General features: G+C 44.0%; 1 protein-coding gene across 2 annotated transcripts in view; it reads left to right on the forward strand.

The window, feature by feature from the left end:
• The window catches only part of LOC120019040 (tyrosine-protein phosphatase non-receptor type 14-like), a 99,690-nt gene that overhangs the window by 36,514 nt on the left and 40,186 nt on the right, over window positions 1–22,990 (forward strand). For both annotated transcript variants that reach the window (XM_038962260.1, XM_038962261.1), the window contains one exon: window positions 3,174–3,349. In XM_038962260.1, coding sequence (XP_038818188.1) covers window positions 3,174–3,349 — 176 coding nt within the window. The remainder of the gene's footprint in view (window positions 1–3,173; window positions 3,350–22,990) is intronic.

Here is a 22,990-nt window from a genome sequence, read left to right on the forward strand (position 1 = left end):
ACATCAATTTGGGAACAATTTGGGAAATTTGATGTTTGTTTTACCATCAATTGGTTCAGAAATGCGAACGGAGCAATAGACTGCACACACATAGCCCCAAAAACACCATACCAAAACGAGTTCAAATATGTGAACAGAAAAGGCTTCCACTCTTGATGTGCTGGTGATAGGTTATGTGATGCGCAAAAAACACTGCTCAATGTGGTGGCCAGGTGTAATGCACAACTCGTTCATTCTGCAGAACAGCAATGTTGGCCTAGAGGATGGATGGCTTGTTGAGGATGGATGGCTTGTTGAGGATGGATGGCTTGTTGAGGATGGATGGCTTATTGTTGAGTGTTGCCTACTCATTTGAAGTAAATTTGCCATTGCTAAAGCAAGTTGAATTGTCCTAATGGGCTTTTCTTTGTAGCTGTTTTTTTGGGGGGGCGGGGGGGGTTTACCTCAACTGAGTTAGCCAAATAAAACCTTGTGGTTGTATTCAATCTCTTACACTAGCACCTCTAATGTAGTCTCGAAAAATGGGTTGCGCCATTGTAGGCTATTTCATGACATAGTGTTGTATATTCCCGCCGTCTTTAAAGTGATGGTTTTGACCATATATGGTTAATTAGGGGCATTTTGAAATGTTTATAATACCAACATGTTTCAAGCAGACCACCATAGTCCCTGTGCCCAAGAACACTAAGGTAACCTGCCTAAATGACTACCGACCCGTAGTACTCACGTCTGTAGCCATGAAAACCTTGAAAGACTGGTCATGGCTCACATCAACACCAGTATCCCAGAAAAACCCAGACCCCCTCCAATTTGCATACCACACCAACAGATCCACAGATGATGCAATCTCTATTGCACTCCACACTGCCATTTCACACCTGGATAAAGGAACACCTATGTGAGAATGCTATTCATTGACTACAGCTCAGCATTCAACACCATAGTACCCTCAAAGCTCATCACTAAGCTAAGGACCCTGGGACTAAACACCTCCCTCTGCAACTGGATCCTGGACTTCCTGACGGGCCGCCCCCAGGTGGTAAGGGTAGGTAACAACACATCCGCCACGCTGATCCTCAGCACCGGGGCCCCTCAGGGGTGCGTGCACAGTCCCCTACTGTACTCCCTGTTCACTCATGACTGCATGGCCAGGCAAAACTAAGCCATGAGGTCGAAAGAAGAGCTCCAAGACAGGATTGTGTCGAGGCACAGATTTGGGGAAGGGTACTAAAAAATGTCTGCATCATTGAAGGTTCCCTGGAACAAAGTGACCTCCATCATTCTTAAATGGAAGAAGTTTGGAACCACCAAGACTCTTCCTAGAGCTAGATGCCCAGCCATAATGAGCAATTGGGGAGAAGAATCTTGGTCAGGGAGGTGACCAAGAACCCGATGGTCACTCTGACTGAGCTCCGGAGTGCCTCTGTGGAGATGGGAGAACCTTCCAGAAGGAGAACCATTTATGCAGCACTCCACCAATCAGGCCTTTATTGTAGAGTAACCAAACGCAAGCCTGGTCTGATAAAACCAAGATCGAAGTCTTTGGCCTGAATGCCAAGCGTCACGTCTGGAGGGAACCTGGCACCATCGCTACGGTGATGCATGGTGGGTACAGAAATCATTCTGGGGGAATGTCTTTCAGTGGAAGTTACTGGGAGTCTCGTCATGATCAAGGGAAGTAATAACTGAGCAAAGTACAGAGAGATCCTTGATGAAAACCTACTCCAGAGCACTCAGGACCTCAGGCTTGGGCGAAAGTCCATCTTCCAACAGGACAACAACCCTAAGCACACAGCCAAGACAACGCAGGAGTGGCTTGGGGACAAGTCTCTGAATGTCCTTGAGTGGCACCGCCAGAGCCCGGACTTGAACCCGATCTAACATATCTGGAGAGACCTGAAAATAGCTGTGCAGAGATGCTCCCTATCCAACATGACAGAGCTTGAGAGGATCTGCAGAGAAGAATAGGTGAAACTCTCAAAATACAGCTGTGCCAAGCTTGTATCCTGCCTGGTTGGCCCTCCACAGTGTCTCCCGACCCCTCCTGTCTCAGCCTCCAGTATTTATGCTGCAATAGTTTATGTGCCGGGGAGTAGGTTCAGTCTGTTATGTCTGGAGTATTTCTCCTGTCTTATCCGGTATCCTGTGTGAATTTAAGTATGCTCCCTCTAATTCTCTCTCCCTCTCCCTCCCCTCCCGGAGGACCTGAGCCCTGGGACTATGCCTCAGGACTACCTGGCCTGATGACTCCTTGCTGTCCCCAGTCCACCTGGTCGTGCTGCTGCTCCAGTTTCAACTGTTCTGCCTGCGGCTTTGGATCCCTGACCTGTTCACCGGACGTGCTACCTTGTCCCGGACCTGCTGTTTTCGACTCTCTCACTCTACCGCACCTGCTGTCTCTAACTGAATGCTCGGCTTTGAAAAGCCAACTGACATTTACTCCTGAGGTGCTGACCTGTTGCACACTCTACAACCACTGTGATTATTATTATTATTTGACCCTGCTGGTCATCTATGAAAGTTTGAACATCTTGGCCATGTACTGTTATAATCTCATCCCGGCACAGCCAGAAGAGGACTGGCCACCCCTCAGAGCCTGGTTCCTCTCTAGGTTTCTTTCTAGGGTCCTGCCTTTCTAGGAAGTTTTTCCTAGCCACCGTGCTTCTACGTTTGCATTGCTTGCTGTTTGGGGTTTTAGACTGGGTTTCTGTATAGCACTTCGTGACATCGCCTGATGTAAAAAGGGCTCTACAAATATATTTGATTGATTGTAGCGTCATACCCAAGAAGACTAAAGGCTGTAATCGCTGCCAGAGGTGCTTCAACAAAGTACTGAGTAAAGGGTCTGAATACTTATGTAAAGGGGATATTTAAGTTTTTTTTATATACATTTACTAAAATTTGTAATAACCTGATTTTGCTTTGTCATTATGGGGTATTGTGTGTAGATTGATGAGGAAAAAACGATTTAATACATTTTAGAATAAGGCTGTAACGTAACAAAATGTAGAAAAATACTTTCCCGAATGCACTGTATCTCAAGCAGGACCACCATACCTTTCTCGACATGCTGCTGCTGTCTCTGTGGAAACAAACCCTCTTTCAGATGCAATAATAATATGTATGTCTGTAATGTGTAATCATTACTTTCTTCCTCTGTCTCTCCCCCCCAGACCCATTATTTTGGCCTGTGGTTCCAGGGGAAGGCCCAGCCCCAGTCCCAGCGCTGGGTCGAGCTGGAGAAGCCTCTGAAGAAACAGCTGGATAAGTTTGGCAACGAGCCACTGCTCTTCTTCGGGGTCATGTTCTACGTCCCCAATGTGTCACGCCTTGAGCAGGAGGTCACCAGGTAACACTATGTACTACAGCCTAAACCCTACATCCTACACACTAAACCCTTCACCCCAACGTGTCCTGCCTGAGCAGGTGAACAGGTAACGCTACAACCTAAACCCATTCTTGCCTTAGCATCTACTGGTAGATATCATAACTTGGAACATCTCTCCTACCGCTGTCGTTCTTTGCTCCATGCATCAACCAGGTGTTGGAGATCTGTACGTTCTCTGCCTCACAGATTATCTAGGCTATACTGTATGTGTGCAGTGCACGTGTGATAAATAATCGACATAGCGAACAGCTTTGGAAATTCATCAGTTTTTTTATCAGTTATATAGCCTAGATAAAAAATAGCATTATTACAATATTTTTTCCGCTGGGCCACAGACGGGGATGATTGACTGGCCCGGATGTCGAGCCTTGACACACACAAACAGGGGCATTCCCATGCCATCCCATGGCATTCCCATGCCGTTTATTTTTGGTCAATTGCACATTACCGTTTGAATAAAATTGTGAACCAAAACTAACGTGACCAGGTCAAATTCTTTCACTGGTGTCCTTGAGACCAATTAAAAATGTGTGTCACACTGCCAAGTCAAACGGTCGCAAATGCGACTGTTTTGGTCGCAGTATCGAACTCTGGGTCACCAGATGACACTACAGCCTAAACCCTACACCCTCAACCAAACACTCTACCATGGCTCCATACCATACCCATCCACTGTCCCTGGCCTGTACCTTTTTGTATGTGCTCAATGTGTCCCACCTGGATTAGGTCACCGGGTAACATACACTACACCCTATACCTTAATACCTTACACTCTACCTCTATCCTCTATCATGGCCCAATACCATACTGATTATCTGTCCCTGTTCCAAGGCCTCACATGCCTCATGACAGACCACAGGACAGTACCATACCACACCCTCTATTAGATGGTGTTGTATCACACCCTAGACACGGGTTAAGTAGTGTTATTGTGATGTTTTTCCTCTATAACCCAGGCTTGTTGTTGAGCCTGCTTCAGAGGACTGACTGTTAGTTTGGAGTGGCAGGGCAGGCAGTGGGTATCATAACAATGTCTAGACAGACAGAGAGAGAACGCTTATTAAAACAGGCCTCAGATCTTAGTTATAGGAACACATACTGACACACACCACACATTCCTCCCTCTGTTTACTACGAGACATGAAACCACAATCTAATTTGTCTAGCGTATTGTCTGCTGCAGTAGCAAGTGGTTTGCTCCCTATTTGAGAGAAAAATGTTTTCTCTGAGTGGTTTCATTGAATCTTATGCTACAGAGGCATGGCAGAGTATCAACCATTTCACTAAAGGCTTTAGAATCAGCCTGGGGGAATTATGAAATGACATTCGATGTGTGTGGCTCTGGATGAACAGATTGAGCTTGTCTAGATTTAGGTACAGTACAGTAGCTGCCTGGCTCTTTGAAGAGTTGGACTGGAAACTAGACCAAATTCCTGTATATGTAAAAAGCTGCATGGCTTTTTAAAGATGTTCTGTTGAGCTCTCTAAAGCCAGGCCTGGAGGTTAACTGGCAGGGGGCAGACAGCCTTGTGATGTCGGTGAAATGTGTCCCTCTGATGTTGCCGTAGTGGGCTTGACCTCTGTGTAGAATTTCTCGGGGTCAGATACAGATGGGTCTATATCACCACAGGCCATTTTCAACTTACCATCAAAACATCAAAAGGCGTGTGTAGGGAAGGTAGGGAGGGGGGATTGTGTGTGTGTGTGTGTGTGTGTGTGTGTGTGAATCTTGTCCAAAGCAACTTCAGCTAAGAAAAACAGTGTCAGACAGTGGTGGAAGTGGACACCAGCGCTTGAGTGAGAGTGAGGGGTTTGTGTGTGTGTGTGAGAGAGAGAGAGGTGGGGTTTGTGGATTATCTATTTCACTTGCTTTGGCAATGTAAACATGTTTCCCATGCCAATAAATATCTTTGAATTGAGAGAAAGAGAGAGAGAGAGACAGAGAAGGAGTGTCTGTGTGTGTGAATGACCTGAGAGACAAGGCAAGAAGGGACTTCTATGCCATCAAAAGGAACATAAAATTTGACATACCAATTAGGATCTGACAAAAAATACTGAATCAGTTATAGAACCCATTGCCCTTTATGGTTATGAGGTCTGGGGTCCGCTCACCAACCAAGAATTCACAAAATGGGACAAACCAAATTGAGACTGCACGCAAAATTCTGCAAAAATATCCTCAGTGTACAACGTAAAACACCAAATAACCCCACAGCCCCAGGACAGCATCACAATTAGACCCAACCAAATAATGAGAAAACAAAAAGAGAATAACTTGACACATTGGAAATAATTTACAAAAAAACAGAGCAAACTAGAATAATATTTGGCCCTAAACAGAGAGTACACAGTGGCAGAATACCTGACCACTGTGTCTGAGCCAAAATTAAGGAAATCTTTGACTATGTACAGACTCAATGAGCATAGCCTTGCTATTGAGAAAGGCAGCTGAAGGCAGACCTGGCTCCCAAGAGAAGACAGGCTATGTGCACACTGCCCACAAAATGAGGTGGAAACTGAGCTGCACTTCCTAACCTCCTGCCAAATGTATGACCATATTAGAGACACATATTTCCCTCAGATTACACAGACACTCAAAGAATTTGAAAACAAATCCAATTTCGATGAACTCCCATATCTATTGGGTGAAATACCACAGTGTGCAATCACAGCAGCAAGATTTGTGACCTGTTGCCACAAGAAAAAGGGCAACCAGTGAAGAACAAACACCACTGTAAATACAACCTATATTTATGTTTATTTATTTTCCCTTTTGTACTTTAACTATTTGCACATCATTACAACACTGTACAGTGGCCTGCGAAAGTATTCACCCCCCGTGGCATTTTTCCTATTTTGTTGCTTTAAAATCTGGAATTAAAATAGATTTTTGGGTGGTTTGTATCATTTGATTTACACAACATGCCTACCACTTTGAAGATGCAAAATATTTTTTCTTGTAAAGCAAACAAGAAATAAGACAAAAAAACAGAACTTGAGCGTGCATAACTATTTACCCCACCAAAGTCAATACTTTGTTGTAACGCTCGTCCTCCTCCTCGTCTGAGGAGGAGCAAGGATCGGACCAAAATGCAGCGTATTGTGAAGACATAATCTCTTTTATTTAAACGAAGACGAAAAACACTTGAACAAACTACAAATAACAAACGACGTGAACAGACCTGAACTTGAGAACAAAACACATGAACGCACGAACAGGACGGAACACACAAACGAACGAAACGAAACAGTCCCGTGTGGCACAAACACTGACACAGGAACAATCACCCACCAACAAACAGTGAGAACAGCCTACCTTAATATGGTTCTCAATCAGAGGAAACGTAAAACACCTGCCCCTGATTGAGAACCATATCAGGCTAATAACAATGAACCCAACATAGAAACACATAACATAGAATGCCCACCCAGCTCACGTCCTGACCAACTAAACAAAGAAAACAAAGGAAATAAGGTCAGGAACGTGACATTTGTAGAGACACCTTTTGCAGCAATTACAGCTGCAAGCCTCTTGGGGTATGTCTCTATAAGCTTGGCACATCTAGCCACTGGGATTTTTTCCCAATCTTCAAGACAAAACTGCTCCAGCTCCTTCAAGTTGGATGGGTTCCACTGGTGTACAGCAATCTTTAAGTCATACCACAGATTCTCAATTGTATTGAGGTCTGGGCTTTGACTAGGCCATTCCAAAACATTTAAATGTTTCTCCTTAAACCACTTGAGTGTTGATTTAGCAGTATGCTTAGGGTCATTGTCCTGCTGGAAGGTAAACCTCTGTCCCAGTCTCAAATCTCTGGCAGACTGAAACAGGTTTCCCTCAAGGATTTCCCTCTATTTAGCGCGATCCATCATTTCTTCAATTCTGACCAGTTTCATGATGCTGCCACCACCATGCTTCACTGTGGGGATGGTGTTCTCAGGGTGATGAGTTGTTGGGTTTGCGCCAGATATAGCGTTTTCCTTGATGGCCAAAAAGCTAAATTTTTGTCTCATCTGACCAGAGTACCTTCTTCCATATGTTTGGGGAGTCTCCCACATGCCTTTTGGCAAACACCAAACGTGTTTGCTTATTTTTCTTCTTTAGCAATGGCTTTTTTCTGGACACTCTTCCATAAAGCCCAGCTCTGTGGAGTGTACGGCTTAAAGTGGTCCTATGGACAGATACTCCAATCTCCGCTGTGGAGCTTTGCAGCTCCTTTAGGGTTATCTTTGGTCTCTTTGTTGCCTCTGATTAATGCTCTCCTTGCCTGGTCTGTGAGTTTTGGTGGGCGGCCCTCTCTTGGCAGGCTTGTTGTGGTGCCATATTCTTTCCATTTTTTAATAATGGATTTAATGGTGCTCCATGGGATGTTCAAAGTTTCTGATATTTTTTATAACCCAACCCTGATCTGTACTTCTCCACAACTTTGTCCCTGACCTGTTTGGCGCGCTCCTTGGTCTTCATGCTGCCGCTTGCTTGGTGGTGCCCCTTGCTTAAGGGTGTTGCAGACTCTGGGGCTTTTCAGAACAGGTATATATATACTAAGATCATGTGACACTTAGATTGCACACAGGTGGACTTTATTTAACTAATTATTTGACTTCTGAAGGTATAATTGGTTACACCAGATCTTATTTAGGGGCTTCATAGCAAAGGGAGAAACAAGTCCTCAACTGGCAGCTTCATTAAACAGTATCCGCAAAACACCAGTCTCAACATCAACAGTGAAGAGGCGACTCCGGGATGCTGGCCTTCTAGGCTGAGTTCCTCTGTCCAGTGTCTGTGTTATTTTGCCCATCTTAATCTTTTCTTTTTATTGGCCAGTCTGAGATATGTCTTTTTCTTTGCAACTCTGCATAGAATGCCAGCATCCCGGAGTCGCCTCTTCACTGTTGACGTTGAGACTGGTGTTTTGCGGGTACTATTTAATGAGGCTGCCAGTTGAGGACTTGTTTCTCCCTTTGCTATGAAGCCCCTAAATAAGATCTGGAATTGGAACACAGGAGTGATGGTTGCTGATAATGGGCCTCTGTACGCCTATGTAGATATTCCATATCCATATTCCAGCTGCCGTTTCCAGCTACAATAGTCATTTACAACATTAACAATATCTACACTGTATTTCTGATCAATTTTATGTTATATTAATGGACCAAAAAATAGCTTTTCTTTCAAAAACAAGGACATTTCTAAGTGACCCCAAACTTTTGAACGGTAGTGTATATAAACTTGGATTTTCGCAAGGACTTATACAAGATACTACCCGCTACATCAAAACCTTCACTCCAAATCACAATTCCAAACTGTATAGCAAACCAAAACCTGCAGAAGAAACATAGCAGAAACCTGGAAATACCATCTAACCCAAAACTGAGTGAGTAATATTCAGGTCTAAAGCTACTTCTGAAGCCAAAAATAAAAAGACAATAATCTCTAGATATTTTGTTATATATAATGACTTGATGCTAATTGTAGGCTACTAAGCTACAAAGCTTGCTAGGACAGCACTGACGTCCCGGCTGCAACTTCTAGTTGCTCTGAGGTGTGAAGTGAGAGGTGTGAAACCCTTGAACCCAACAAAGGCAGCAGAGCATCACAGCCTCCCCCACCCAAATACAGAGGCCTCTGATGCCCTCTATGTTCCATACCCTCCTCCTGTGCAGAGGTCATCACTGTACAGTACCCCTTAGATATAAAAAAGAACACTGCATGGAACAAGTGTAAAAAGAAGCTCCTCAAGGACAATTCAGAGACACTATTTGCTGATTGTTAGAAAGAGAGGAAAATAAGCAGCTTAATTTTCCACCCATCCCCTGGCATGGCACAGTGCTAAAAGAGAGACAGAGACCCCTCTGTCAAGAGAGATGTGTTAGGTTCTGAACAAACAGAGTAAAATCTATGAAAAGCTCAAAGTCACACAAGCACATCTGTATACCTTACAACTAGGCAGTCATCTCCTTGCATGTCTAAGATAGACACTCCTTCTCTGTTGTTAGGTTCATCTTACCGGTATTGTCATGGCCCTGCCTAAGTATAGGACCCTCGTGTGTGTGTGTGTGGCCCCCCTCCGAGCAGTGTCTTCTCTCTTTAACTGTTGACCTTATCTCGAGTTGAGTTCCACATCCCTCATGGTCCTAGATATGGTCCTAGATCCTCAGCAGCTGACCTGCCTTATCAGGAACTGAAACTAGACTGTTGCTCTTTGCCTCCTTCCAAATATTCAATTTGAACAGAATATTAACTTTCTGCACTTCCCCTTGTCTCACGCAGTAACTTTCCATACAGCAAGTTCCTATTCACCCTTCATTGACTCCAACATATACATTTCTTATACATGTAAAGTACTCAATAAATTCTGAACATGAATAAGTATATTTTAAGCTAGAATCCAACAGATTCTACAGATTTCCATGGTGGAAACTCAGAATACTAGACATTGAGGACCATGAAACTGAAACAACCTCTGCCAACGTGTACAGGGCTTGAACAGGGTTGGTGCATGGCAAACTCAAACAGTTTCAGCAGGACTTTTATGGGATCAAAGAGAGAGCGCAGAAGGAGAAGCTCACTCTTGGTGACGACTCCCCCATCCTGAGCGAGTCTAATCACACCCCCACCTCAAATTGCCCCACAGATGTGCAGCCCCAAAAGGAGAATCAACCTATAGCACTGAACAGACCCACTACTGCACTGCTCCTCTATTGTTGATAGAGATAAATCCACAGAGCTGGAGAGAGAGATGGTGGAGCTCAGAGTGCTAGTCCACACACCCCAGACAGCACAGACTAGGGTTGAATAGCAGGAAGCGGTTTACTGAGATTTACAGAAATTTCCCACCCAAACCCACTCCCATTTCCCGTGATAAATAACTGTGAGAATCCAGTAAATTCTAATCAATTATATATATGAACGGCATGACATGAAATGGAACTGCTAAATGATATGTGATGTCTAAATCTGGCTTCTCTACAGCCTTCTCTCTGCTTTCTGCGTGATCAATCATCAACGCTCAGAGTGGGGACAGACAGGCCATCTCAGTGTGGAATGCAGTTCACAATGCATGTAGACATATCTCATCATAGGAACTTTTTTTCTTGTAACAGGTAGACCTACATTTGCTGCAGCATAGCCTATGCTACATTAATATAAGGACTGAATGTGCATCTAATTTACCCATATCCATCTGGCTTTCCATCTAATTTACCCATATCCATCTGGCTTTGCATCTAATTTACCCATATCCATCTGGCTTTCCATCTAATTTACCCATATCCATCTGGCTTTCCATCTAATTTACCCATATCCATCTGGCTTTCCATCTAATTTACCCATATCCATCTGGCTTTCCATCTAATTTACACATATCCATCTGGCTTTCCATCTAATTTACACATATCCATCTGGCTTTCCATCTAATTTACCCATATCCATCTGGCTTTCCATCTAATTTACACATCTCCATCTGGCTTTCGGGAGTAACCTCATTTTTTAATTGTAAAGATAAACTAACGTGACCAGGTCACTTTTGTAAAGATAACATTTTTTAAAATTGCAGCTGCAGAGTTTTAAAACAGCCTATCACTCTAATATCTTGCTTTAAATCCAACCGCCCAGTTTAAATTAGTGCATACGTGAGCACTCTCTCCCAGTCATTCTCTCTCTCCATCAATTCCATTCAGATTGCATCCAAAATAGATAATCCTGTTTAAGATTGATATACAGTTGAAGTCGGAAGTTTACATGCACTTAGGTTGGAGTCATTAAATCTCGTTTTTCAACCATAGTTTTGGCAAGTCAGTTAGGACATCTACTTTGTGCATGACACAAGTAATTTTTCCAACAATTGTTTACAGACAGATTATTTCACTTATAATTCACTGTATCACAATTCCAGTGGGTCAGAAGATTACATACACTAAATTGACTGTGCCTTTAAACAGCTTGCAAAATTCCAGAAAATTATGTCATGGCTTTAGAAGCTTCTGATAAGCTAATTGACATTATTTGAGTCACTTGGAGGTGTACCTGTGGATGTATTTCAAGGCCTACCTTCAAACTCAATGCCCCTTTGCTTGACATCATGGGAAAATCTAAAGAAATCAGCCAAGACCTCAGAAAAAAATTGTAGACCTCCACAAGTCTGGTTCATCATTGGGAGCAGTTTCCAAATGCCTGAAGGTACCACGTTCATCTGTACAAACAATAGTACGCAAGTATAAACACCATGGGACCACGCAGCTGTCATACCGCTCAGGAAGGAGACGCGTTCTGTCTCCTAGAGATGAACGTACTTTGGTGTGAAAAGTGCAAATCAGTCCCAGAACAACAACAAAGGATCTTGTGAAGATGCTGGAGGAAACAGGTACAAAAGTATCTATATCCACAGTAAAACGAGTCCTATATCGACATAACCTGAAAGGCCACTCAGCAAGGAAGAAGCCACTGCTCCAAAACCGCCATAAAAAAGCCAGACTATGGTTTGAAACTGCACATGGAGACAAAGATCATACTTTTTGGAGAAATGTCCTCTGGTCTACAAAAATAGAACATATTGGCCATAATGGCCATCATTATGTTTTGAGGAAAAAAGGGGTGGCTTGCAAGCCGAAGAACACCGTCCCAACCCGTGAAGCACGGGGGTGGCATCATCATGTTGTGGGGGTGCTTTGCTGCAGGAGGGACTGGTGCACTTCACAAAATAGATGGCACCATGAGGAAGGACAATTATGTGGATATATTGAAGCAACATCTCAAGACATCAGTCAGGAAGTTAAAGCTTGGTCGCAAATGTGTCTTCCAAATGGACAATGACCCCAAGCATACTTCCAAAGTTGTGGCAAAATGGCTTAAGGACAACAAAGTCAAGGTATTGGAGCGGCCATCACAAAGACCAGTCCTCAATCCCATAGAAAATTTGTGGGCAGAACTGAAAAAGTGTGTGTGAGCAAGGAGGCCTACAAACCTGACTCAGTTACACCAGCTCTGTCAGGAGGAGTGGTTCAAAATTCACCCAACTTATTGTGGGTAGCTTGTGGAAAGCTACCTGAAATGTTTGACCCAAGTTAAACAACATAAAGGCAATGCTACACTCAATTAGTATTTGGTATGTAAACTTCTGACACACTGGGAATGTGATGAAAGAAATAAAAGCTGAAATAAATCGTTCTCGCTACTATTATTCTGACATTTCACATTCTTAAAATAAAGTGGTGATCCTAACTGACCTAAGACAGGGAATCTTTACAAGGATTAAATGTCAGGAATTGTGAAAAACTGAGTTTAAATGTATTTGGCTAAGGTGTATGTAAACTTTTGACTTCAACTGTATGTGTCAGCCTACAAATTATACAATTGTGAAATAGGCGCTATTATATTTCAAAATAAAAATTTGCTAGCCTATAATTGTAACTTTGTAGGTCACATGTCCTGCACCAGCATCGCATGTTCCAGTCCATATAATACTGTATAATACAATACAGTACAGTAATACAGTCCATACTCAAAAATAGTAGCCTACTGGAGCTTGTTTCATTTATTTACACAAGAGAGCATAGCTACATCTGTGGCCTTTATGTTTTTCTGTCATGCGTAATGTGCGGTTGTCTATATAACAGGCATTGGATAATGGCACAGTCATTTTGTATTTTTTGGGCTTGGGATCATAAAATGTCTTTAATGTAGGACTCATCAGGCTCAGGTAGCATCAGCTTGAATTTTCATGCGGATCAGAACTCTAATCAAATCCAGACATACACTGAGTATACAAAACATTAAGAACACCTGCTCTTTCCATGACGTAGAGCGGTGTTTCCCAACCCTGGTCCTCCATTACCCCCAACAGTACACAGTTTCACTGTAGCCCTTGACAAACACACCTCATTCAACTCATTGAGGCCTTGATGATTAGTTGACAAGTTGAATCAGGTGTGTTTGTCCATGGTTACAATGAAAATGTGTACTTTTTGGGGGTACTGGAGGACTAGGGTTGGGAATCGCTATCATAGACTGACCAGGTGAATCCAGGTGAAAGCTATGATCCTTATTGATGTCACTTGTTAAATCCACTTCAATCAGTGTAGATTGGGGAGTAGACAGATTAAATAAGGATTTTTAAGCCTTGAGAGAATTGAGACAAGGATTGTGTATGTGTACCATTCAGAGGGTGAATGGGCAAGACACAATTTAAAAATATATATATATTTAACCTTTATTTAACTAGGCAAGTCAGTTAAGAACAAATTCTTATTTACAATAACGGCCTACCCCGGCCGAACCCTATAACGACGCTGGGCCAATTGTGCGCCACCCTATGGGACTCCAAATCACGGCCGGTTGTGATACAGCCTGGAACCAAACCAGGGTCTGTAGTGACGCCTCTAGCACTGAGATAAACCTTGTGGGGCTGTCTAAGGCACTTTAAGTGCCTTTGAACGGGGTATGGTAGTAGGTGCCAGGCGCACCGGTTTGTGTCAAGAACTGCAACGCTGCTGGGTTTTTCATGCTCAACATTCATCCAGCATGGGATCTACAAGGTGTCGAAAGCATTCCACAGGGATGCTGGCACATGCTGACTCCAATGCTTCCCAAAGTTGTGTCCCGGTGTATAAAAAATGGTCCACCACCCAAAGGACATCCAGCTAAATCGACACAACTGTGGGAAGCATTGGAGTCAACATGTGCCAGCTTCCCTGTGGAATGCTTTCAACACCTTGTAGATCCCATGCTGGACGAATTGAGGCTGTTCTGAGAGCAAAAGGGGCAGGTGCAACTCAATAATAGGAAGGTGTCCTTAATGTTTTATACACTCAGTGTATTTATATGCTTTTGAATAACACTTCCGGTTTTGGCGGGAAATACGTGTGCTATCCTGGAGCACGAGTACAGGACATTACTGATACTAGTGCTGAAATTTTTCAGGCCCTGTTCCATTGTTGGGCCACAGCTGTGAAAGATTCAGCAGGCTACTGGCATTACTGTAAGATTACTGTAGCTTTGTTGGCAAAACTTTTATATATAACTTTCTGGAAACAGTAGATGCTCTACAGGAATGACAGAGTCCATCCAAATCATCTTGGCTCCTGGACTCTGTCCACGCATTTCAAGGCTGCGTTGAGACAATGATTTATCATCAATGACCCAAGCCCTGCTCAGATAATCCCTACCATTGTGTGGCTGAGTTGTCGTAGTGCTGCAGCAAATGTACATTGTCCCAGGGGCGTTGGCAGTTAAAATGTAAGTAACCTAATTTAGGTCACTCTAACTCCCCTGAATGCCTCTGTCGATCCTATATTTATTGTATGTAGTAATCATGCATCTATGGTGTGCCCTAGTAGGAAGTTTGCTGTGTGCAGCTTACCCCTGCACTATCAGCTCTATCATAAATATCAGTGTGTGTACTTCCGATAAGCAGTTCAGTATAGCAATAAAAACGATCAAGCATCCCAGAAAAGTGCAAAAAATAGCCCACCTTAACATATGTCGCCTAAGAAACAAGGTTCATGAAATCGATAACGTGCTAGTAAAAGATGACAGTCATATACTGACTATCTCTGAAACACACTTAGATAACACCTGTGATGATATAGTGGTAGCAATACATGGTTATAATATCTGCAGAAAAGACAGAAATACCAACAGGGATGGTGTTGCGGTCTATATTCAGAGCTACATTCCAGTAAAGCTTAGAGAGGATCTCATGTTAAATACTGTTGAAGTAATATGGCTACAGGTTCACTTGCCTTACCTAAAGCCCATTCTGGTCAGTATCTGGATAATGTGTGAAATGCTTGATAATGTATGTGATATCACCAGAGAGGTATATTTTCTGGGTGACCTAAATATTGACTGGCTTTCATCAAGCTGCCCACTCAAGGAAAAGCTCCAAACTGTAACCAGTGCCTCCAACCTGCTTCAGGTTATCAGTCAACCTGCCAGAGTATTTACAAACAGCACAGGTATGAAATCATCCACATGTATTGTTCACATCTTTACTAATGCTGCAGAAATCTTCTTTAAAGCAGTATCCAAATGCAATGGATGTAGTGATCACAATATGGTAGTCATATCTAGGAAAACCATAGTTCCAAAGGCTGGACCTAATATTGTGTAAAAGAGATCCTACACAACGTTTTGTAGTGATTCTTTTGTTGATGATGTAAATAATATTTGCTGTTCTGTGGTGTGTAATGAGGATCAACCAAATGCTGCACTTGACACATTTCTGAAATTGCTTACTCCAGTTACTTATAAGCATTCAGAAAATGACTGTAAAAACTGTTATATCCCCGTGGATTGATTGACAAATGTTATGGTTGAGAGGGATGTGGCTAAAGGAATGGCAAACCTGGCTGCATAACTGATTTGCAAACCCACTGCATATTGAGAAATCATGTGACTAAACAGAACAAAAATAAGAAGAAAGTACAGTGGTTGCTCCACTAAAGGTTGTGTGATTATGCTGCGGGACATAGAGGTCATTTGTGGTTTAGTACGGTACCCAGCCTCACCTCTTCATTGCTCCAGACCAGCGCAAGGGGGAGTTAGAGCACTGATTATGCTTTTGGGTCCTACGGTCTCTAAATGACAATGAATGGGCGACATAAACCTATATAGAAACTGATAATTGTGCACGACTTCAGTATTACTTACTAAAACTGTTGTTACACTAAGGTTTTTATTCTTTTATTTTGGTCTTACTGTACTGTAGGCCACTCCCGACCGGTCACGTTATACAGCGCCTCAGTGGCGCAACGGTTGCTACAGATGCTGGTTCAATACCCGTGCTGCCCTCGACTGGGAGACACATGAGATGATTCTAGGTTTTTGGTTTCTCATCCTCTAAAAACAAAAATAAATAATTCTAAATATCAAACTGGCTTTATTTACAAATTAGTAACACTGTCTTACCCCATGTTCAAGAATGGTATTTTTATCGCTCATTTTACCTTATTTGAAAACGAAATCATCTCCAAAATATTGTTATTTTTTAAACAAAGCGATTATTATTAATTTAGAATTATATAAAATCTCGTTGGATATTCTCACAGATATATTATGAACCCTGTTATTAGCAGGACAATATATATTGGTTATATTGTACATGGCTCCCGAGTGGCGCACAATGGGATTACCTTGCCGTTCTCCAGCTGTATCCACTGAAAGTGCGCGAGGTTCAAGGCACGAGGGCAGGGGGCACGGGATGGGCCGCAGAGCCGCGCACAGAAGACCGACCTAACCCATGGGGAAGGGAGGAGGAGCAAGGGGGAAGGGCATTGTTGGCAACACTTTAAAGGGCATTGCACTAATAATGGCGCTGACTAGGGAAACGTTCCCGCTGTTCTGTTCTTAGTGCCAGTCTGCACGTTCAAACTAAAACAATGTAACTAATAATGGCATCTTTATGCTTTCATTAGTAAAATAATTATAAAAATTATCTTTCAAAATGACGATGTTTATTTAGTTATGGATCCATAACACACCTACTCATTCCAGGGTTTTTCTTTATTTTTACTATTTTCCACATTGTAGAATAATAGTGAAGACATTACAACTATGAAATAACACACATGGAATCAGTTAACTTCTCTGGGATATGTGGGATGCTAACGTCCCACTTGGCCAAAAGCCAGTAAAAATGCAGAGCGCCAAATTCAAATAAATTACTATAAAAATCTAACTTTCATGAAATCACACATGAAAGACACCAAATTAAAGCTACACTTGTTGTGAATCCAGCCAACATGGATTTACGGCAAAGGCACACCAAACGATGATGTTAGGTCAGTACATAGCCACAGAAAAACACCGCCATTTTTCCAGCCAAAGAGAGGAGTAACAAAAAGCAGAAATAGAGATAAAATTAATCACTAACCTTTGATGATTTTCATCAGATGACATTCATAGGACTTCATGTTACACAATACATGTATGTTTTGTTCGGTAAAGTTCATATTTATATCCAAAAATCTGAGTTTAGGCGGGACGCTACTGTCTCACTTGGCCAAAAGTCAGAGAAAATGCAGAGCGCCATATTCAAATAAATTACTATAAAAATCAAACTTTCATTAAATCACACATGGAAGATACCAAATTAAAGCTACACTGGTTGTGAATCCAGCCAACATGTCAGAATTCAAATAAGCTTTTCGGGGAAAGCAAACGATGCTATTATCTGTGTTAGCACCATAGTAAACAAAGAGAGATAAGCATATTTCAACCCTGCAGGTGCGACACAAAACGCAGAGAAAAATATATATTATTCATGCCTTACCTTTGACGAGCTTCTGTTGTTGGCACTCCAATATGTCCCCTAAACATCACAAATGGTTCTTTTGTTCGATTAATTCCGTCGATATTTATCCAAAATGTCCATTTATTTGGCGTGTTTGATCCAGAAAAACACCAGTTCCAACTCGTGAAACGTGACTACAAAATATCTCAATGTCAGAGCCGTGTGTATAGGTGGCAGGGAAGTCAGGCGCAGGAGAGTTAAACTGAGTGTAAATGGAGACTTTTAATAAATGTCCACTTAACATGCTCCAAACACGAAAATGTACATACATAAAATAAACATGGGTACGAGGACCTGTCGCGCACCTATACACCAATAAACAACAGTTGACATAAAACAATCCCTGACAAAGACATGAGGGGAAACAGAGGGTTAAATACACAAGAGGTAATGGATGGGATTGAAAACAGGTGTGTGGGAAGACAAGACAAAAGCAATGGAAAATGAAAAATGGATCGATGATGGCTAGAAGACCGGTGACGTCGACCGCCGAACACCGCCCGAACAAGGAGAGGCAACGACTTCGGCAGAAGTCGTGACAGTACCCCCCCCCCCTGACGCGCGGCTCCAGCAGCGCGCCGGCCTCGGGGACGACCCGGAGGGCGAGGTGCAGGGCGATCCGGATGGAGGCGGTGGAATTATTTTAACATGGAAGGATCTAAAACGTCCTCCACCGGAACCCAGCATCTCTCCTCCGGCCCGTACCCCTCCCAGTCCACGAGGTACTGAAGGCCCCTCGCCCGACGTCTCGAATCCAAAATGGATCGAACAGAGTACGCCTGGACCCCCTCGATGTCAAGAGGAGGCGGAGGAACTTCACGCACTTCAGCCTCCTGGAGCGGGCCAGCCACCACCGGCCTGAGGAGAGACACATGGAACGAGGGGTTAATACGGTAATTAGTGGGCAGTTGTAACCTATAACATACCTCGTTCACTCTCCTCAGGACTTTAAACGGCCCCACAAACCGCGGACCCAGCTTCCGGCAGAGCAGGCGGAGGGGCAGGTTTCGGGTCGAGAGCCAGACCCTGTCCCCTGGTGCGAACACCGGGGCCTCACTGCGGCGACGGTCTGCGCGCCATTTTCTGGCGCCTTATGGCGCGCTGAAGGTGGACGTGGGCTGCCTCCCAGGTTTCCTCAGCGCGCCGAAACCAATTGTCCACCGCAGGAGCCTCGGTCTGGCTCTGATGCCAAGGAGCCAGAACCGGCTGATACCCTAATACACATTGAAAAGGAGTGAGGTTAGTGGAGGAGTGACGTAGCGAGTTCTGGGCCATCTCTGCCCAGGGCACGAACTTCGCCCACTCCCCCGGCCGGTCCTGGCAATAGGACCGCAAAAACCTGCCCACATCCTGGTTAACTCTCTCCACCTGCCCATTACTCTCGGGGTGAAAACCTGAGGTAAGACTAACCGAGATCCCCAGACGTTCCATGAACGCCTTCCAGACCCTTGATGTGAACTGGGGACCCCGATCAGACACTATATCCTCAGGCACCCCATAGTGCCGGAAAACGTGTGTAAACAGGGCCTCTGCAGTTTGTAAGGCCGTTGGGAGACCGGGCAACGGGAGGAGACGACAGGACTTAGAAAACCGATCCACAACGACCAGGATCGTGGTGTAACCCTGTGAAGGTGGAAGATCAGTCAAAAAATCCACCGACAGGTGCGACCACGGCCGTTGAGGAACGGGTAAAGGTTGAAGCTTACCTCTGGGCAGGTGTCTAGGAGCCTTGCACTGGGCGCAAACCGCCATCCTTCTTCTTCACAAAAAAGAAACTCGAAGAGGCTGGTGAAATGGATGGCTGAATGAACCCCTGACGCAGGGATTCAGAGATATATGTATCCATAGCCACCGTCTCTCCGCTTGCGACAGGGGATACACGTGACTCCTGGGATATGCAGCGTCTACCAGGAGATCTATCGCACAATCCCCCCGTCGATGGGGTGGTAATTGAGTCGCCTTCTTTTTACAGAAGGCGAGAGCCAAATCGGCATATTCGGGGGGAATGCGCACGGTGGAGACCTGGTCTGGACTTTCCACCGTAGTAGCACCAACGGAAACCCCTAAACACCTACCTGAGCACTCTCGCGACCACCCTGTGAGAGCCCTCTGTGGCCAAGAAACAGTGGGGTTATGACAAGTTAACCAGGGTAGGCCTAGCACCACAGAATACGCAGGAGAATCAATAAGGAAAAGACTAATCTTCTCCTTGTGACCCTCCTGCGTTATCATACACAAAGGTGCGGTGACCTCCCTGATAAACCCTGAACCTAATGGTCGACTATCTAAGGCATGAATAGGGAAAGGCATATCCACAGAAACAATAGGGATCCCTAAACTATGAGCTAAATCTTTATTAATTAAATTCCCAGCTGCGCCTGAATCTACTAGCGCCTTATACTGGGAATGCAGGGAAAAATCTGGAAAAGTGACAGAGACAAACATTAGTGCGACAGAGGGCTCTGGATGAGAATGGTGCCTACTCACCTGGGGTGATGCCAGAGTGCCCTGCCTGCCTTCTCTATTCCCAGAGGAACCAACCCGGCACCGACCAGCAGTGTGATCTCTGCGACCATAGATGGTGCTCGAGCGGGAACCCCCTCCGGTCTCCCTGCGCACCATCCCTCCCAATTCCATAGGTTCGGGAGAGAGGGTGCGGGAGGATGGAACAACCAGACCCCGATCTAGACGTCCACGAGTAGCCAGCATGTTGTCCAGCCTGATGGACATGTCCACCAGCTGATCGAAGTTGAGGGTGGTGTCTCTACAGGCCAGCTCCCGACGGACGTCCTCGCGTAGACTACAACGGTAATGGTCGATCAGGGCCCTGTCGCTCCATCCAGCGCCGGCAGCCAAGGTCCTAAACTCCAAAGCGAACTCTTGTGCACTCCTCGTCTCCTGCCTCAGATGATAGAGGAGCTCACCCGCCGCTCTGCCTTCGGATGGGTGGTCGAATACCTTCCGGAAATGGCGGATGAACTCCTCAAAATGGTCCAACGCCGCATCCTCCTCTCTACGCACAGCGCTGGCCCACTCCAGGGCTTTCCCGGTGAGGCATGAGATGAGGGCGTAACTCTTCTCACGGTCCGATGGTACTGGAGAGACCGTGGCCAGATACAAGTTCAGTTTTAGGAGAAAGCCCTGGCAGCTGGCAGTATCTCCATTGTATCCCGCGGGTAGGGATAAATGGATTTTGTTATGTTCAGGAGGAGGAAAAGCGTTCGACGGAAATACCGGTTGTGGTGGTAGAGGCGCTGGAAAAACTCCCTGTCTCTCCAAGCGATCCATATTCTGGACAATGCGATCCATGGCAGCGCTCAGACTGTCAATCTCCTCCGCTTGTTCCATGACGCGTTCCTCTAGCTCCATGAGCGAAGTGTCTCCTCCTGCTGACTTCATAGTTCTGGTCAGGGATTCTGTCAGAGCCGTGTGTATAGGTGGCAGGGAAGTCAGGCGCAGGAGAGTTAAACTGAGTGTAAATGGAGACTTTTAATAAATGTCCACTTAACATGCTCCAAACACGAAAATGTACATACATAAAATAAACATGGGTACGAGGACCCGTCGCGCACCTATACACCAATAAACAACAGTTGACATAAAACAATCCCTGACAAAGACATGAGGGGAAACAGAGGGTTAAATACACAAGAGGTAATGGATGGGATTGAAAACAGGTGTGTGGGAAGACAAGACAAAAGCAATGGAAAATGAAAAATGGATCGATGATGGCTAGAAGACCGGTGACGTCGACCGCCGAACACCGCCCGAACAAGGAGAGGCAACGACTTCGGCAGAAGTCGTGACACTCAAAGGTTACCTGTAAACTTTGCCAAAACATTTCAAACTACTTTTATAATACAACTTTAGGTATTTTTTAACGTAAATAATCAATTAAATTGAAGACGGGATGATCTGTGTTCAATACAGGATTAAAACAATCTGTAGCTAGCTTTCTGGTCATGCGCCTCTAACAAACAGTACACAACAAGTGACCCTGATTCAAAATGGCCGTACTTCTTCATTACACAAAGGAAAAACCCTCAACCAATTTCTAAAGACTGTTGACATCCAGTGGAAGCGGTAGGAACTGCAAGAAGGTCATTTAGAAATCTGTATTCCCAATGAAAATCCATTGAAAAGAGAGTCACCTCAAAAAAAAAAAATCTGAATGGTTTGTCCTCGGGGTTTCGCCTGCTAAATAAGTTCTGTTATACTCACAGACATGATTCAAACTGTTTTATAAACTTCAGAGTGTTTTCTATCCAAATCTACTAACAATATGCATATCTTATCTTCTGGGGATGAGTAGCTGGCAGTTGAATTTGGGTATGCTTTTCATCCAAACGTGAAAATGCTGCCCCCTATCCTAGAGAAGTTAAGAACAAATTCTTATTTACAAGGACAGTCTACTCCTTCCTTCCCATCGGGGAATTGAACCCTGGTCTGCATTCTCTAGTACAGCCACTATTGAAGGCTATCAAATGCTTCTGAAAGGTGCCCTCTGGTGGTCAAAGTAGCACTAACTAGCATTATTAGTACCAGAGGTTCACGCTTAAATAACCTGCCATAGAATTCTGCGACACCATGCAAGCTGCGCCGCAGTACGCTGCAACTTTTAAAGGACGAACCACTGTACACTATGAAATGAAGATAAATTATATCAAGAATGATAGTAAAACGCTTTGGAGCACCTTAAATAACATTTTGGCCAAAAAGGCGAACTCAGCTCTATCATTCATTGAATCAGTTCGCTCATTCCTCAAAAAACCCACTGATATTGCCAACTGTAATAAGAATTCAGTAAAGTGAGTGTGGAAGAAGTGAAAAAAATAATGTTGTCCATCAACAATGACAACCCACCTGGGTCTGACAACTTGGATGGAAAATGACTGAGAATGATAGTGGACGATATTGCCTCTCCTATTTGCCATCTCTTCAATCTAAGCCTACAGTAAAGTGTGTTCCCTCAGGCCTGGAGGGAAGCAAAAGTCATTCCGCTACCCAAGAATAGTAAAGCAAACTTTACTGGCTCAAATAGACGGCCATTCAGCCTGTTACCAACCCTTACTAAATCTTTGGGAAAAAATGTGTTTGACCAGATACAATGCTATTTTACAGTAAATAAATTAACAACAGACTTTCAGCATGCTTATAGGGAAGGTCAATCAACATGTGCGGTGCTTACACAAATGACAGATGATTGGCTGAGAGAAATTGATCAAAAGACTGTGGGAGCTGTTTTGTTAGACTTCAGTCTTTAGACTTTATTGATCATAGTATGCTGCTGGAAAAACGTATATGTTATGGC

Source organism: Salvelinus namaycush, chromosome 24 (assembly GCF_016432855.1).
Source record: "Salvelinus namaycush isolate Seneca chromosome 24, SaNama_1.0, whole genome shotgun sequence".
Taxonomy (NCBI): Eukaryota; Metazoa; Chordata; class Actinopteri; order Salmoniformes; family Salmonidae; genus Salvelinus; species Salvelinus namaycush.